This window comes from Eumetopias jubatus, unplaced genomic scaffold (genome assembly GCF_037043125.1).
Source record: "Eumetopias jubatus isolate StellerSeaLion01/CBP00866 unplaced genomic scaffold, mEumJub1_p1.0 scaffold_14, whole genome shotgun sequence".
NCBI classification, from domain to species: domain Eukaryota; kingdom Metazoa; phylum Chordata; class Mammalia; order Carnivora; family Otariidae; genus Eumetopias; species Eumetopias jubatus.
This window is the reverse complement of record NW_028274820.1, coordinates 19752592-19770703: the sequence shown is the minus strand read 5'-3', so window position 1 is coordinate 19770703 and position 18112 is coordinate 19752592. Positions and strand designations below refer to the sequence as shown.

At 42.0% G+C, this 18112-nt stretch overlaps 1 protein-coding gene across 1 annotated transcript; it reads right to left on the bottom strand.

The window, feature by feature from the left end:
• Positions 1-13545: 13545 nt before the first annotated feature.
• Positions 13546-17692, bottom strand: CCDC71L (coiled-coil domain containing 71 like). Its single transcript, XM_028119514.2, has one exon. The coding sequence runs from the start codon at positions 17413-17415 to the stop codon at positions 16723-16725; it is 693 nt and encodes a 230-aa protein (XP_027975315.1). The 5' UTR covers positions 17416-17692; the 3' UTR covers positions 13546-16722.
• Between the last annotated feature and the right edge of the window lie 420 nt (positions 17693-18112).

Here is an 18112-nt window from a genome sequence, read left to right as displayed (position 1 = left end):
AGTTGCTAACAGAGTAGAACTTAAATAGTTTCACACACAAAAAAGAAAAGATAAATATGTGTGGGATGGATGTATTAATGAACTAGATGGGGGGGATCTTTCACAATGTATATGAATATATCAAATCACCACGATGTACACCTTAAATATCTTACAATTTTATTTGTCAAATATCCCTCAATAAAATTGATATTTCAAAAAAAATGATTTGAATAGGCAATCAGAATAAATATCACACCCCCCTACTGTGATCCCCTTTCCTTCTCTCTCTCTCTCTCTCACACACACACACACACACACACACACACACACACACACACACACCCCTATTTCCCACAGACTGTCAGGAACCAATCAGGTTCCCCCTCCCCCTGGCCGTTGCCAGTACACAAAATCCACCAGCACTCAGGGCCAGACATCCTAAGGCCAGCCCAGAACAAAATGGAAGGAAACAAGAAGCATCCCTCAAACCCACTCTCCTGCTGCTTCACTGTTGTGTCTGCTGCCAGGTCTCCCTGCCTCCCACCCAACTTTGCTGTCACAGCCCGTTCTATAACTACCTGAGAAACCTGCCTTGTGTTGGATTCCTGAAACAAAACACAATAAATGTCCAAAAAGGGCTAAGCCCTCTTAGGCAAATGAGTCGACAGAAAAAACACTAGCCCGAGAACGAGACTATGAGAATTCTCATTCCAGCTGTACTGCTTCCTGCTGAGGACAGACATGAGGCTCTCAGCTAACAGCAGTCTAGCTCCCCATTCAGAGGCCCTAGAGCCCAACTGCATTTGCTCCCAGGTTTGGGGACTCATCCAACAACTCTGTCTCTTAAGCCCCTTCTGGATTGTTTTGCTTTAAAGTATCTAGCTCCAGAGTTAACGAACTTCTGAAAAATATATATATATATATGCACCATTCACCAAGATAATAGACCCATCCAGTAGCCCGTTCACTATAATCATCCATATCCCCAAAGCACTGAATTCCGCCCTGTACATAATTAGAGAGAAGAAGCAGGCAGACACCTGCCAAATGACGATGAAAAAGCAACAGAAGGTTATGGAGTGACCAGCCTGGTGGAGTAGCTGCAAGCACAGGACATAAGAATCGCCCCCCAGCACCACCGAAGCAGGCGTTTACCCCTAAAACAGATCCTGGCACAGAGAGGCCCTCAAGCAATTTTTGTTGAGTGGCTGCATAAAGCCATGGGTGAATAAATCAACTGAGAAGAAAGCGCGCCAAGTCTGGCAGGGGAAAATCTACCTGTTCTATGGTGTTATAAAGAAAATAGGTGCTCTTAGCAGTGCCGCCCAGAGGGTCAACGTTATAGGGCGGAAGAATGAGCGGATTCTGTTGATGGTGTTTTCTCCCCTGATTGCAGGGCGTGGCAGATCCATCTTCCTGCTGTGAAGTGGATACCATGTAATGGGGACAAGAAGTTCTGACGCAAAGGGATACAAGTGGCAACCCCCCCCTTCGCCAGAGTGCGAACTTCCATTCAAAGACCCTCTCGAGCGCGCCCTCGCCTCTTTCACCCCCCTGCTTACTCCCACACATCCCGTCCTTATTGCAGCACAGCCCTGGTTCCGCGTCCATTATTCCATTTCGTTTTGTTGTTTTTTTCAACTCTGTAGTTCATCTAAGTAAAACCTGCATTTCTCATGGTATACAGCGTAAGTGTTCAGTATTTGTGACACGAGTAGAACTTTTACGAAGGGGTTTAGGAGGCAGAAGGGAATTGGGATATACTCAGAAACTAGTCCATGTCCTCACCTGTAGCAGTCTACAGAGCTGATGTCCCCGTCATAAATCAGGAGAGGTGTCTGCAGTGGGGCATGCAGGTTTCCAGGACATAGAGGCTCTAGGATGGCCCCTGTGGGGTGGGGGAAGAAGGGTTTAAACAGCATATGATCCCACTGATTACATCTGTGGTCTGCTTTTTTCCTGGCCTAGAAGTAATTTGAGACAAATGTTATATTAATTAACCTTCTCTTTCACCTGCTAGGACAGCTAGAGCAGGAAACACATGCGATGGCTTAAGATGTAAGCCAGATTGCCCTGAGATCCTCAGCCAAACTAAATAATCTCATCCCAGGAGCACGGAATTCACACTTCTGGTCATTCATTCACAAAACGTACTCATTTCACAAATACTGCACACCTATACTATGAGAAATACAACGGTGAACGAAACAGCATTCCTAAATTGGTTGTTTCTACCTTGGGAATTCATAGTCCTGTAGTATCCAGCCCTATATCATTCAGGGCACAATTAATTTATTTCACTTCTCCCAAAGATGTTTATAAAGATTAGCACAGGGAATGGCATATGACAGATGCAGGTTCAAATCCTAGCTGTACTGCATTGATGTGATATTTGGCCAATTTCTTAACCTTTCTAAGCTTTAGTTTGTCTATTAAATAGGAATAATAATAACTATCTCATAGGACCGTTAGTTTTGCTTGAAAGAAAAACAAGGATAAAGTGCAGAGAACAGTACCTGGTGTACGGGAGGAACTAAATCAAAGTTAGTTTGTTCCTTCTGTCCTATGGATTTCTGATCATCTTGTGATCAGTTTGTACCGAGGGCAAGTCTTGTGCATCCCTGTGCCTTAGCTCACCCTTTTGTACTTACCACCGTCAGCGAATTTGACCTCATTCTCCCAAAGAAGTTTGATTCCAACGTGGCACTTTACATACTGCCGGTGTTCTTTGCTTTCAACACATGCCAATATGAAAATTTTAGGTAAGCAAGCAGAGACTTTGTAAAGGTTTTTACCTTACTACTAATAAAGGTTGGCACTTACTGACTTGAAGCTCACCAAGTTCCAGGCACGATTGTAAGTGCTTTGCCTGTGTTACCTCACTGAATTCACGTAAGAGGTGGGTGCTGTGTTGTGCCTATTTTTACAGCTGAGGAAACTGAATAGCTTGGCCAGAGGTCTGCCGCTAGTCAGAGAGTAAGGTAGGATTTTAAAACCCAGGCAGCCTGACTCCCGGGGTCCACCCTCTTAATCACTGTACTATATTGCTTCTTGCTAAGGGACCCGAGGATAGTGATTATTAAGTGTTATTGGGTGGCAAGTAACGTGGTAAGAGGTGGCAAGGTTTTCAGCCAGTTCATTTGATCACAAAATGCTAAGAATTAATCAAAAGTTTATTATACAGGTGTTTGTAAAAAGAGAGAATCTCCATTACATATGGCTCTGTTACACATAAAACAGAAGTTACATCAATGGTTATGTAAAATTTGGAAACCTCTGTTCTGGGTTTGTCTAAACTCCATAAGCTCGTTGCCCTCATTCGGTATCTACCAGGTCCTCGGCACATAGGGTGGCACCGCTGTGATGATGCACAGATGAGAGAGATGAGTCCTGCCAATGAGGAACACCTGGTCTAGGAGGGGCACAAGAGCTACCTGACAGGGTTAATTACAACATAATTGGCATGAAGAAGTATTGTGGACACACAAAGGTGAAGTGAGTTTCCCCCAAGACCGTTTACTTAACAAGACAAAGCAACAAGTCCTCTTGGAGTTCTGGAGGCTTCCTTCGTGTGGGTTCTCATGAGTGTATTTTTCACTAATTCCACAACAGTGGAGAGCTGACCCCTGCTGAGCCAAGCTCTTCCGAGACAGAACCTTACTCTGCTCAGTTGGCCTCAAGTAAACCTAAGTATTCTGCACTTCTGCAGTCTCCCTCTCCCACCATCCAACCTCCAGCCCTCTCCATGCCTAGATTTCTAGAAAAACCAACATATAAGGTCAAATCAGACAGTTCTTTCCAGAGACAGTGTCTCCATCATGTTATGGATTATTTCAATGGAATCCTGCCCAAGGGCTGGACAAGGAACTCCAAGATATAAATGCAAAGTCTCCTCAAATGCTGGGTCTTATGAGAAGTTAAATTCACTGGGCTTGGGTTAGCAATAGTCAATGTTATTCCCAATCTCAGAGCTGGTTTTGTACAAAGGATGGAGAGAAGACGAATTAATACATAAAAGACTTTTTAAACAGCTCAGCTTTATAATGGCAGGAAGAAAATATAGGGGGAAAATGTCTTTCCATTTCATGTTAAAAGCCGAAGAAAAAAACTTCTTCAGCTTTGAAGAACAAAGGAATAATAGAAGTACACAAAGCAATCTTTAAAGATAAGTTTTATAATATTAGCAGCTTTTTAGTACAAAATTTACAGATTATGGTATTTCTCATAACTCCTTGCTGCCCTAGGGAAAAAATACTTAATTGCCTAATTTTTATCTGAGTTCATGGCTATCTTTCCTTTTATTTTTTTAAAGCACAGCTTATTTTAATTAATCACATAAAAAGTTTATCTTTTTTGATGACAGAAATCTGATTTATACCCCTGACCTTCTTGTTCCCTTGTTCCCTCCTGGCAGTACCTAGCATGCTGCCTTGCTTATGTGCCAAAACAAAGCAAAACAAACAAACAAACAAAAAAATTGGTTTACTTATTCACCTTCCATAGAGAGAAACAACTCCTACCAGAGATAATAAGATATTTGGATATTGAACATGTCAGCACTCTTAAATGTTCATATTCAATTTGAGGAAAAGTTTATTTGACAAGTTTGGTCAAATGCCTAACGGAGCAATGCAAAGGAAGTAAAGAAAGCTCTGGGGAAAACAGCAGTGAAAGGTAATGAAAAATTGGAGAGCGGGATCCAGATCTCAAAAAAGCTTGAAAGTGATACTCACAAAGACCTTACAGAGTTTTGCTAACCAGTTTAAAAACAGTGCCTTGAAAATCCAAAGAGCTAAAGCTTTCTAAAGGCAGTGTTTCTTAAAGTATGGTCTGATACCTCTCGCCCCTCAACAGAACTATGGAGTGCTTATAGGTACAGATTCCAACGTCCCACCCCTACATTTTTAGGTAATGCACCATTTTGGGGTAAGATACCCAAAACCAGTACCAGCATTCTCATCTGCAAAGGACACACAAGCCCCATTTTCTTTATCATAAAGTTTAGGTTAGTTTGGTAAATGGATGAAGATGACAAAAATATATCAGTCATCAGGGAGAAGTGAAGCCTTGAAGTGCTTGAAACTTATATTGCCCCTTTCTAAGGCAGGGCACAGTTACTGCTCGATGACCCCCAAACCAGGTGCTTCTGTCAGAACTATCCCTGCTACTCAGGCCACAGCCAACCATAAAGATTATCCAGAGAAATGATCTGTATCTGTATCTGCTAGAGATTCACTGGAGACTCACAGCAGATTCTCACAGCTGATGCGGCTTGGAGGGAGACAAATAGAGAAAAGCAGACAAACCCAAGTGGCCAAAAACTGCTTGGAGCCCACCCTAACTGCTACCATGACCACATCTGAAGTTTCCAGAGCTGGTGCTACACCCAGGACCACTATCATTCTGTAATGATATTACAGTGCTTATATGATGGTAAGAATTAAATACAATGAAACCTGTTAACTTAGCATACATTAGAAAACATCAAGAAGACAAAGTAAAATCCTTTGTCTTTACTTTAATTGATAATTATTAATAGATATAAAAGTTACAGTGCCTCCTGGGAGGCAAGGTTCTCGTCAACAGCTACAAAGCCAATACACCCACAGGAACACCTTCTGAGGGTCCGTTCTGAAAGTATACTGGACAGCATAGATCTTTAATGTGATTTGAAAAGTCTGGCCTGGTCTCTCCACGACCCACAAGTATTAGATTCTAGAATTCTTCTAAGTTCCCTTGATGCATTGATAAGCAAAGGAAACCTTGGTGGGATTTTGGTGAAGCCATGTGCCCTTAGAAATATTACAGCTAATTTTTGACTTGGAGAAGAAGAAAAGGAATGACTTCCAAAAGATATTAACCATTCCACCTCATCAATTAGCTGTGAGCCTGAAATGCTCATACATGTAATGTACCTGGAAGAGGGCAAGTGGTAAATGACCAGTAAATATTGGTATTATTAGTATTAATGATTGCTAACATTTTCCCAATATTTTGTCATAGGTCATAATGAAATTGGCAGCTCTGCCATTCCCTGCAGCTTATTGAAGATGACATTACTGCCTTAATGTAGTGCAGCCCACAGACTGTTTTGTAAGTAAAACGTTCTCAGTTTAAGCCACTGGTGGCAGCTTTCTGTGACTTGCAACTGAATGCATCCCTAATGATACTACTTGCATTTTAATCAGTACCATTGAAATATAGCCTTAGATTTCATTAGCACAAATAACATCAATGAGATAACCCTGACCGAAGGTGAAATTATTAACAACAAAACTGAACATATGACATTTGAAAAAAGATGCCAGATAAGTTTCCTAAATGAAGTAGAGTCTTGGAGAAACCCAGTATTCTGTGACATAAGCATACCCTCACAGAGTAAACCGTAGGGCCTATGGTTTTCTTTGTTACTACATAACTGGAAGGTTAGGAGTATTATTCCTCATCGGTCTTAGCAGAAGCACAAGGCACAGAAGGGTTTACTTAAAAGAATCTCAGAGAGTAAAATTAATGGGGGCTTTGGACCCACAAACCCCTACAATCAGTAAGTACACAGACAACCATGCGGCTGCAGACACAGACTACCTTTCATGAGAAAGAAGGAATGACTCAGAGGATGAAAGCAAGGGCCCAGCAGGAGCTACAGCCATGGAAAATTATTCCCAGGCCTTGAGTCCCAGTGAAGGGACTGCCTGTCTGTGCCAGCTGAATTTCAGAATTGCTATGGACCAGTGACTCATGAGAACCTCCTACTTCCCTCCTTTTTGAACAGTAGTGTCTATTCTGCTTATCCTGTGCCTGTCCCACCATTAAGTGTTGGTTGTATCCTTAATTCATAGGTCTTCAGATGGAGAGAAAGTGTAGTCAAGGACCTACATGTATGAAACTGTGCCCCAGGAGCCTCATCCACACCTGGACCTAATTTAGATGACAACATTCTGGACTTTGAGCTGATGTTATAAAGGGTTGAGGCCTTAAGAGGGGGGATTTTTGGGGTAGGGTGAAGATATTTTGCATGTAGGATGAGAGTAAATAATTTGAGGCCAGAGGGCAGACTGTGTCAGTCTAAAATATGTCCATAAATTCTCTTTTAAGCCCTTCAAAAGGTAGACATTCAGTCCATTTGCCTTGAGCGTAGGCTGGACTTAGTGACTGATTTTGAAAAAAATAGGAGAAGGTGAAAGTGACAGGACAAGTCAGAAACACTATAAAGAGTAGATGTGGTAGTTCCAATGGTGTTATAGTCTGGGGCCATTTGGGAAGGGGCAACTAGCCATTACAACCTAGAATTCTAAACCTATCAAGATTGTCAATTAAATGTGAGAACAGAATAAAGATATTTTCAGACATGCAAAGCCTCAGAACATTTAACTCTATTGATTACTTTTTAGGAAGTTATCTGACAATGTACTCCTACAAAACAAGGGGAAGAGAAAAAAAGAAAAATATAATTAATAATAGCTAACATTAACTGAGTGCTTATTTTTGTGCCAGCCACTCTTCTGAGTGCTTTTCAAGCATTATTGCATTTAACCATACAACAATTCTATGAAGAATATTCTCTCACTATTATTATCTTATAGATGAGAAAACCGTGTTATAAAGAAGCCAAGTAACTTATCTAAGGTCACACAGTTGGTACGTGGTAGAACTAAGGTCTAACCCCAGGCAGTCTGGCTCAAGAGCTCAGGCCCTTCAACACTCATTACCTTCTGAGAGACTTATGTTACCATGAAACTATGGAGCCAAATTGGGACAGCAGCAAAGGAAAACCCAGAATGAAAGCTATGAAGCAGACCTACTGAGTCACCAGGCTAACCTGGGGCAAGAGGTGAGAAGGATCCAATAAGACAACTCAAAGGGGGAAATGAGATGTCTTCATACATGGCATGATTTGAGAACACTGGAAGAGTGTAAGAAAACAAAGAGATGCAATCAGGAAATTAAGGAAAACCAAAAAATATCCATAAGATGGTCTTAGTCTGAATGAGCCAACCAAAATATGGCATGGTTTAAAGAATTGATGGAGCACAAAGACAAAGAATCCATTTCACCCTGTTGCTAGAGCTGTCCTCATTCAAGAGATCCAAGGGTTGCAAGGAAGGATCAGTAATTCTAAGATTTGAATACTATTTACATAATCACAATAATGTAAACCATTTATTGGTTTTCAAGTTTTAGAATCAACCTATGAACAATCTAAAAGAGACTTAATTGCAAGGCAGAATAACAATGTTAACAACCATGACAAATGAAGTCCAAAGCTGGGGCGCCTGGGAGGCTCAGCTGGTTAAGAGTCTGCCTTTGGCTAAGGTCATGATCCCAGAGTCCTGGGATGGAGCCCTGTGTTGGGGGGGGGGGGTCCCTGCTCAGCAGGGAGTCTGCTTCTCCCTCTCCCTTTGTGCTCTCTCTCTCATTCTCTCTCTCAAGTAAATAAATAAAATCTTACAAAAAAAAAAAAAAAAAAAAAAGAAAGAAAGAAAGAAAGTCCAAAGCTGATGGAGGTGGGAGAGAAAGAGAGTGCCAAAAGGATAAGGAAAACATTTATCTTGTAGGGAGTGAAAACTGATAGAACAAGTGAAAAACATAAACATGTAGGGAGTGAAAACTGATAGAACAAGTAAAAGAAATTTAAGTATCTAGTTTAAAATTACATCTTGTGACGGTTAATTTCATGTTTCAACGTGACTGAGCCACACGGTGCCCAGATATTTGGTTAAACATTATTTCTAGTGAGTCCATGAGAATGTTTCTGGGTACAATTAACCATTGAATCATTAGACTAAGCAAAACAGATTGCCCTCCCAAATACTGGTGGGCCTCATCTAATCTACTGAAGACCTGAAGAGAACAAAAAGGCTGAGTAAGAAAGAACCCACTCTCTCTGTCTTCAAGCTGGGACATTGGTCTTTTCCTGCCTTCAGACAGACTTGGACTAGAACATACATCATAAGCTCTCCTGATTCAGGGGCTTTTGGACTCAGACTGGAACTACACAATTGGCTCTCCTGGGTCAGCCCCTCTCAGCCTCTATGATCATGTGAGCCAATTCATATTGATCCTGATTCTCTGGAGCACCCTAACTAACACACATATGGAACTTCATCCATTCTGCCTGTTTGCCTGCAGATCCAGTTCCTGCACTTCTGCAAACTCTATTTCCTAGGTTCCTTGCCAACTGGCTTCCAGAGTGGTTTGACCAATGGAAGCTTGACTGGAGACAGGGAGGAAGGTAAAAGTTCAGATATTTCCCTCTGTCTCATTTCACTTTCTAGCAGGGATTTTATCTCCTCAGAGGTTCTAGCTCCTTTCCAAGCAGGCTCTTCTCCTATATTCCCAACTCCTACCAGGCAAGGTTCTGTGTTTCTGCAGCCCTGGGGGTGGAAACAGCTTTCTGATGATACTAATTCCTGATTGCTTCACCATCCTTTGTTTGGCTTCTGGAATGTCCCATCACATGCATAACTGTTTAAAATACCTATAGTGACTCATTTTCTGGCTGGACCCTGATTGAAACAGTAAAAGAAGACAGGAATTCCGTAATATAAGTATATCAGACGGTGAGGAGAGAGAAGAAAGGTGTTGTGACTGAACTATATATCGTCTTCATAGAGGAAGTCAGTAGACGGTGCCTAAAATTGATAAATCATAAACAGCAGTAAGTATATTATTTAGAATTATAAAGATAACAAAAGAATAAAAACCTGAAACTGTTAAAAGTGTTGCCTCAAATTATGGAGACAGTAAAGAGACCTGTGGTTGCCAGAGACTGGGGCGGGGGGTTGGGGGCGGGCAGGGGAGAGAGAGATGAACAGATGAAGCATAGCGAATTTTTATGGCAGTGAAACTATTCTGTATGATAGTGAAATGCTTAGAAACATGACATTATACATTTGTCAAAACTCACAAAACTGCACAACACGAAGCATGAACTCTAAGATAAACTATGCACTTCAGTTAATAATAGTCTTAATATTGGCTCAATTGTAACAAATGCACTACACTAATTCAAGATGTTTATAATAAGGGAAAATATGTGTTGGGGGGGCAAGAGGGAGAACAGGGGAACTCTCTGTACTTTCCAGTCAATTTTTCTGTAAACCTAAAACTTTTAAAAACTAAAATCCCTTAATGAAAGGAAGGAAGGAAGGGAGGGAGGGAGGGAGGGAGGAGGAGGAAGGGGAGGAGGGAGGGAAGGAGAGAGGAAGGGAGATATCTAAAAGCCATGGAGGAAACTCAAATGCATATTACTAAGGGAAGGAAGCCCATCTGAAAAAGCTACATGCTTTATGACTCCAACTATAATGACATTCTGAAAAAAGCAAAACTATGGAGACAGTTAAAGAGACTAGTGGTTGTCAGGGTTTAGGGGGAGAGAGGAAGTGGTGAATACGTGGAGCCCAGTGCATTTTTAGGGTGGTGTAACTATTCTGAATAACACTGTAATGTTAGATACGTGACATTATGTATTTGTCAAAACTTACAAAACTATACGACACAAAGAGTAAATCCTAACATTAATGATAATGTGCCAATAATGGCTCATCCGTCAGTTATAATAAAGGAACCCACATTGATGCAAGGTATTAGTAATTGTAGAAACCCATGGGGGTGGGGAGACTACTTTCTGCACAATTGATCTTTAAACCTAAAACTGTCCTTAAAAAAAAAATCACCTGTTTAAAAAAAGCCTGAGTTTTTTTTAAAAAAAGTGTTGCCTCTAGGTAAGAGGTGTTTGTGGGTGAAACAGAGCCTTTTTTTTTTTTTTTTTTGCAGTCCTTATGTGCAATTTAAGGTGTGTTTTTCTTTGTTGGTTTTTTTTTTTTTTACATTTGTATATATTACACAGATTGAAATGTTTTAATTAAAAAAAAAAAATCTGTTTACCTGCCAGGATAGCTAAAATGAAAAAAACCAAAGACAGCAAGTGTCACAAGGCTATGAAGTATCCAGAATTCTCAGGCACTGCTATAGACGTTCATGTAAATTGGTATAACCACTTTGGAAAACTGTTTGGCAGTATCTTACCACAGCTGATCATTTGCATAACTTGTGACCCAGCAAATTCACTCGTAGATCAATACTATTTTAAAGAAATGTTCACCAAAGGACATGTTCTATGATGTTCACTGAAGCTTTATTCATAATTGCCCTAAACCAGAATCTACCTAAATGCCCATCAAGAGTTACAGAATAATTGTTATCCTCAAGGGGAGACAGATAGTGACTGAAAGAGGCATGAGGGGGAAGTCCCCTGGAGTACTGGTAATGCTCTGGGTTTTTTAAATGAGTGCTGGTTCTACAAGTATATTGAATTTGTGCAATTTCATCAAGCCACGCTTATAATACTTTTAATATATGTACATTTTATATGTATACCATGTTTCAATAATTTCATTAACCTGAGAATGTAGACCCCTAAGTCACACCCTTTTTTCTCTATTATTTAAAGAATATATACTTGAAAAAATCCCAGGAGCAAGAAATATACATACATTTTACATAGTTAATTTCAGTAGTTGGCAGAATCTCAACCTTAATATTTCTATAAATACTTTCAAAAGCAAGAGAAGTCCGGTTTTGAGTCCAGTAGAATACTTAATTGAACTTGCTGGGGAGCCATAATGATTGGTGTTGTTATGACTATTGCCTTCCAGTTGGGCTGTGGATATGTTCATCATGTTATAAATTACAGTTTAGGGTGACATTTTCCTAAGACAAGTGAGTGCTGACAGTGAGAAGTCATTGCTCTTGTGAAATCCACAATCAGGCTCAGTTTTGGGCTTTTTACCACTGGATAACGTCCATCTAGGGAAATTCTTTTTGTGTTAATTTCAGAAACTGCAACTTTGGCTTGCTCACCAAGTTAGAATATGTCGTTATTCTTTGTGCTGGGAGGAATCAGAGCTGTTACTAGCATTAGACCCAAAATCTAAAGATGAGTGTGTCAATGCTTCAAATGTGAGGATATTTTTTACTTTTGGTAATAACGTTCTGCTGTTTCAAACCTAACTATTGCACTCATTCATTTCCTTTAACACAGGAAGTACAAAGCTCACACAAATTGATTCTACGTTAGTTCTGTACACATACACTAACATCGTTTTTAAGCCTTACTGAGCTTACTCCAAGTGAAAATTTAGTGTTGAAATTTGGCAAGTTCTTGATCAGTTAACTTTAATCTATTACTTTTATAAACTCTCAGATAGTTTAATATACATAACAGGGTATTTCAAAGATCTTTCAGAAATATGATAAAAGGGCCTAACATTTTTAAGAAGGCCTGGAAAACCTCCAACAGTGAAAACTACCTAATAACAACTCAATTCAACCTCCTGCTGTCCCTGTCTTCCATTTAATTCACCCACAAATTACCTTCTCAGAATTTGTCTTTTGGGTTTCCCAGACCACACTCTACTTTCAGGATGCTAAAATCCCAAAGGACCACTCAGCCTCTCTCTCTCTCTCTCTCTCTCTCTATATATATATATACACACACACACACACACACACAAATTTATTCTCAGCACACATGCCTCCAATTAATAGCATTTATTGAGCATTTCCAATGTGTTCACCCATTAATATTCTTTTTAATCCTTTCAATAACCCAGTGGTTTCCTTTACTAACCATATTTGATACTTGAGGAAACTAAAGCACATAGCGTTTTTGTAATTTATCTAAAGTTCTAATGCTTGTAAGTAGTAAAGCTTTAATCCCGGCCCAGGCAATGTGAGCCACAGCCATTGCACCGCTGCCTCCAATTATCGGTAGGAACTCAGATACAGAGGCAAACTCAGGCCACGTAGTACTATGAATCCCGCCCTTGCTAAGCACTCCACTTCTACCCTCTAGACTGTAATGAAAGTTTTGGCTCTATATTGTGTAGAACAGCCTTTACAGCTGCTACTCATATAGAGGACGCCTACTTTCTTTCATAATATGAAAATACGTGAGCCTTAGACCTTTTATCACCACCACAGCGGGATCGGGGTCAGGACTCAATACTGAATTTTGATGCATTTTTAAAGTCCTTACTGATGGCAAAATGGGTAATGGCTTGGGTTTGGGCATGAAGCACTGTCCTGGAGATTCACTACATCGTCAGAGTTGATGTAACATTGACTCCCAAGATAGCATAAAATACGTTATCTCAGGACTTCCAGGATTCTGAAGTCCACAAAAGAAGTCAAAACTTATCACATCGTAAAAATGTTTTCCAATTCACATGCAAACATAAAATCCTGTTTCAAAAACTTTCAACATCATTAGAAAAACCAGACACTGTATATTCTCTAAAATTTATTTACAGTTAATAAATTAAAAAGAAAAGTACAACCAGATTGTAAATCTTAATCATATGCGCACATCAAACTGTCCAAGAAAACAAAACAATTCAGTTCCATTACAAGCAATTGCCTTCTAATGCACTTAAGACATAACAGTCTATCAAAAAATATTTTAAACACACCAATAAAGTAAATATTATGTATATATGTCCATTAAAAAACACCAATTTAAAGAGTGCTGTGGCAATCCTTAAAACAACAAAAAACTTTGAGTTCAAAATTGGTCACATTTTTTGTATTCAAATATTTTTCACGTGTTTTTATTGAATAGTTTCCAGAAAAATAGTACTATTGTTTGCACATAGCAAATCAGTATGTGTCAGCCATCAGCTTAAATTACACTTGCCCAATCAGGTACTCAAACTTGGACAAAATAAATACACACCACAACAGTGACACTTTGCACTAACAATGAAGCTTGCCCTCAACAATCAGAACATTACTGGATTCGGTAAGGAAAAATAAGTTGCTGGTTGACAAGGAGGATAAAAATGACATCAGGAATTCAAAAGGTTATTTGAGGTGCCAATCACCATATTTAGGCACTCAAGATTCAATAAAAGCATAGCAAGGTGATAAACTTCCTCCTAGTTTCCCCCTTTACTTGTGCCATATGAGATATAAAGGTAAGTGAATGAATCAAGACCGTGGGATTTCTTTCAAAAAACTATATACAAGCTAAGCTAGACTCTAGAAGACAGTTAAATGAATGCCTCACCATAAAGGCCACTGTGCCAAGTTCCTTTTCACATTCCGCCCAAAAGTATCCATAAAATACTTTCATTTTCCTATTATATACTCATCAACTATATTAGTTGTTTCTTCACATTTTATAAGTTGTAAAACAACTAACTTTAGCAAGGTTTTGCTAAAGAAAACTTGGCAAAAATAAAGATTTGTTTACATCTTATTTCGCAAACTAGAAATGGCATGATTTTTCAACAGACCAGATAAATAACATACTGAATTTAGGATGGGCAATCAGATCCAAACTGAAATCAGACGGCCCAGATAATCCAAAGCATTTATGCAAGTTCAAGTGCACTAAAGTAACAAGGCATTCGAGGAAAAAAAGATTCTCAGTTAAAATAAATGCATGGTGTCAAGGGTTATGTTTCAATTTTGTGCTGAGCAAAGTTACCCTCCCAGCTACATCTAATTTGAAAATCCTCTGGGAAGCTATCTAGATAAGCTATATGTTGAAATTACATTCTAATATGGCCATTGGATTTATTTTTTAATTATTATAAAATTATATACAATAGTGAAGTGGTACAAATACATATTTTTCCCTCAGGTGCTAATTAGCTAAAAAAGTTAACAATTTGGGAAGAGGGGAAGAAAACCCTATGCATTTAAGTACAATTGGCAATGGAAGCTAATAACAAAAAGAATATATATAAGCTTCCTATCACACAAATATAATTTAACACTCTCCATCTTCTAAGTAATTATTCACTTTTATTTACTCATGTGACAGTATTTGTAACAACACATTATCATTGAGTAGTGAATAAAAGAATATGAGGCTTACTGGGAAACTGGCATAAAGTCATATATTTATCCTTTTTTTTTTTACAAAACAAGAACACTGAAATTAAAGTCACAAAACTCCTACTATGAACTATTAAACTTGAAAAAGTCATTTCAGAAAGCTATGCCATTTGAATTCTAAAAACACAAGAGTCAAAATCACAACTCTCATTATTCCCCTAAGAAGCTGCCAAGCAGAGAGAAACCTTAATATTGAAGATTTCATATGTCATGTTCCAGCCTGGTATGGATGGTTCCATGGCAGAATACTTAAATTTGAAATAATAGTGGTACAAAATCACTACTTGACCCTTTAGATATTGCAGTAAAATCTGGCTGCGGCACCACTGGCTAAAAACCATTAAGTCTTGCTGCCACCAATGACCAAAGGCACTTGGATAATCAAGAATTCCACGCTGGGCCATGATATAAACACTATTATAAAAGTGTAAAAGAAGGGTCAGTACTCTGTGTGGCTCGCCTGTTCAATTCCTGTGGTCTTCGGCTGTCAAACAAAAGACCAATAACTGCAAACATAATTATGAATGGAAATAAGATAAAGGAACTCCTGGAGCAAAACAGTCAACTAATTGTCATGATGTTTTTAAGAGTGATGGGGACAGTGATCTGGACATTTCTTGTTATCCAACAACAAAAACGAAAACAAGGAAGGAGAATCCATTTTGCCCAAAGTTAACTTCGACCAGTTATTTGATACCAAGAAATGCCCCACCCCTCTAGTTCATTAATACTTCTGAGAATTCCAATGGGTATTCTGTTTGGCATTTTAATCACAGCATTTACTCATACTCATTTTGCCTATGCGATTTCCATTTTAAAATAAATTATCCTTGAAATATTCCCAGATCTGTATGTTAGACCAGTACAAGGAGGCCAAATCATTTCCAATGGGATTCCATCCATCTCTTTAACCAACACCAGTTCTTTATAATTCACTCATTTTTTTTATCACAAGCCATGTGGTTTCAATGCACTTTAAATTTTATTCAATTAAAAAGAATTTAACAAGTCAACTTTTCCTAAACAAAACTTTATGAGTTTCTACCATTTCCTTTAGGAGCTCAGTAAATATAAACATTAAATTTCAATATAAAATCTTTAGAAACACCTCAAAAATGTTTAAACAGTTGTACTTTGCATCTCTTTGTTTGTAATCACTGAGCCCATGAAATTCAAAGCCATACAAATCCTTACACTATTAACAGTCATAAGCTTGAATTTCTTAGAAAATATCCTTGGTCAAAGCTTTGGAATCCAGTTGAAATTCGGAAACGAGTGGGATTCAGAATACCCTGAGCACAAACTAGTGCAACACCTTTCAAAAAAACATATTCGACCTTTCCTCCAGAAAGAGGGGTGGCAGTCAAAAAAGAAAAAAGGGGGGTGCAGGGAGGTGGATGAACAGCAAGTAAATTCTAGCTTTAATTACACAAGCACGAAACCAAATTCCTTTGGAAAAAGAATGACTTCGGAGGACTTCCAGACCAGTGAGGTAGAGAGTCCAAAAGGGGGAAAACGATCTGCCCCTATAGTCCTGGAGACGTCTCAATCTGGGGTTAGGAAGAAAGGGGACCTCCCTCGCGGGTCCAGCTGTCTCCTCCCTCCGCAAAGCCGGTGCTGGGAGGCAGCAGAGGGCACACCTGCCCCGGAGTCCCAGACGGCGGCGCCGCATCCCGAGGACGCGGGCCGGGAAAGACCATCCGGTGCTTCTTCGCCCGTAAAGTGCACTAGGGGACGCGGTCCAGGCCGGATCTGTAAACACTCGACTGTCACTTGTTCATCCCTCCAGGCTGAAGCCGTCCCGGGGCGGAGGGGCGGAGGGGCCGGGGCCGCGTCTCACGCCCGGGGCACCGGGAAGCGGCGAAGCCTCACCACGGGTTCCAGGTTCACTCGCAGGACTTGGCGCGCCCGGCGCCGCGCTGCCGCCAAGCTGCGCTCGCCCCACACGTCGCCGCCGACGCGGATGGTGGGGAAGGTGGTCAGCGTCGGGGTGGCCGCCCTCCAGATCTCCTCCAGGGTGCGGCCCCCGAAGCAGGGCCCGGGGGCCGCGGGCTTGGCGGGGCAGCTGTCCTCGGGGGCCGCCGCCGGCGGGGACGGCGGGGCCCCCCTCCGGCGGGCGGCGGCCGCCCGGGCTCCGCGGCGCCTCCTCCTGGCCGCCGGCCTGCGCGTCTGGCCGCGGGCGGCGGGGAGCGGCGGGGGGTCGGGGACCAGGGCCCGGCAGGAGGAGTAGCCGTAGACGTCCTTGCTGCGCAGGATGTGCGGGGAGAACTGGTGCTTGAGGCTGCAGAGGAAGCTCCAGAGCTCCGCGTCCGAGCTCATGAACTCCGTGCTGCGGGGCATGAACAGCTTGAAGGCGTCGCCCAGTGCCTTGGTGCTGTCGGCCAGCGACAGTTGTGACCGCGAGTACACCACCTTCTCCTCCCGCGCCTCCAGCTCGGCCCCTCCTCCGGCCCTAAAGCCGCCGCCCCGGGCCGCCGGGGCCGGGGCCGCCGGGGGCCGGCGCCGCCGCCTCTTCACGCTGCGCCGCATCGGAGGCCGCTCGGGGCCGCCCGCGCTCGCCGGGTTTCGCCGCCGCCGCCCCCGCCCGCGTCAGGCTCCGCGGCGGCGGCCGCTGCTGGCGCCTCCGGGCCGGCGCGTCTCTCGCTACTTTTCTCGCCTCGGCCGCCGCCCCTCCCCCTCCGAGGGCGGAAGACGCGGGTGAATATCCTGCCGCCCGGTACAAGATGGCGGCCGGCGCCCACCCCTGGGCTTTGTCATTGGACGGCGCCTGGCCCCCTGGTTTCTTTCTTCTCCTCTCTAGCCTCCTTTCGCCCTCTGCCTTTCTTTAAATGCGCCCGCCTCGGGCCCCTCCCACCACAGCCCCGACTCCACCCATTGGGTGCTCTCAGAAGAGGGGCGGGGACTAATGGGGGAGAGGCCAGTTCCTGGAAGATGGTGCTGGGGTGGGTGGTGGTGGTGGCCCTTGAACGCCAGTCAACAGTTGGGTGGTTATGTGGGGAGGATGCCATGTCTACAGTAAGAGGTAGACTTCAGCTCCACCTTGGGGAGAGTCCGTCTCAGAGTGATTGGGTGCATTTGTGGATGGAGCTGGGTGCATAACAAAGGGAGACCTGCCCAAAGGCTGTCCCTCCTATCACAGCACGGGAATCTGGGGGTAAATCTAGACGGAATGGGCCTTTCACAGTTCCCTTCCAGACCTTCAAAGACCTCTTGGCGTCTTCATCCA

Coding starts and splice junctions, on each gene's coding strand:
- CCDC71L (XM_028119514.2), bottom strand. CDS start 17,415: ATGCGGCGCAGCGTGAAGAGGCGGCGGCGCCGGCCCCCGGCGGCCCCG.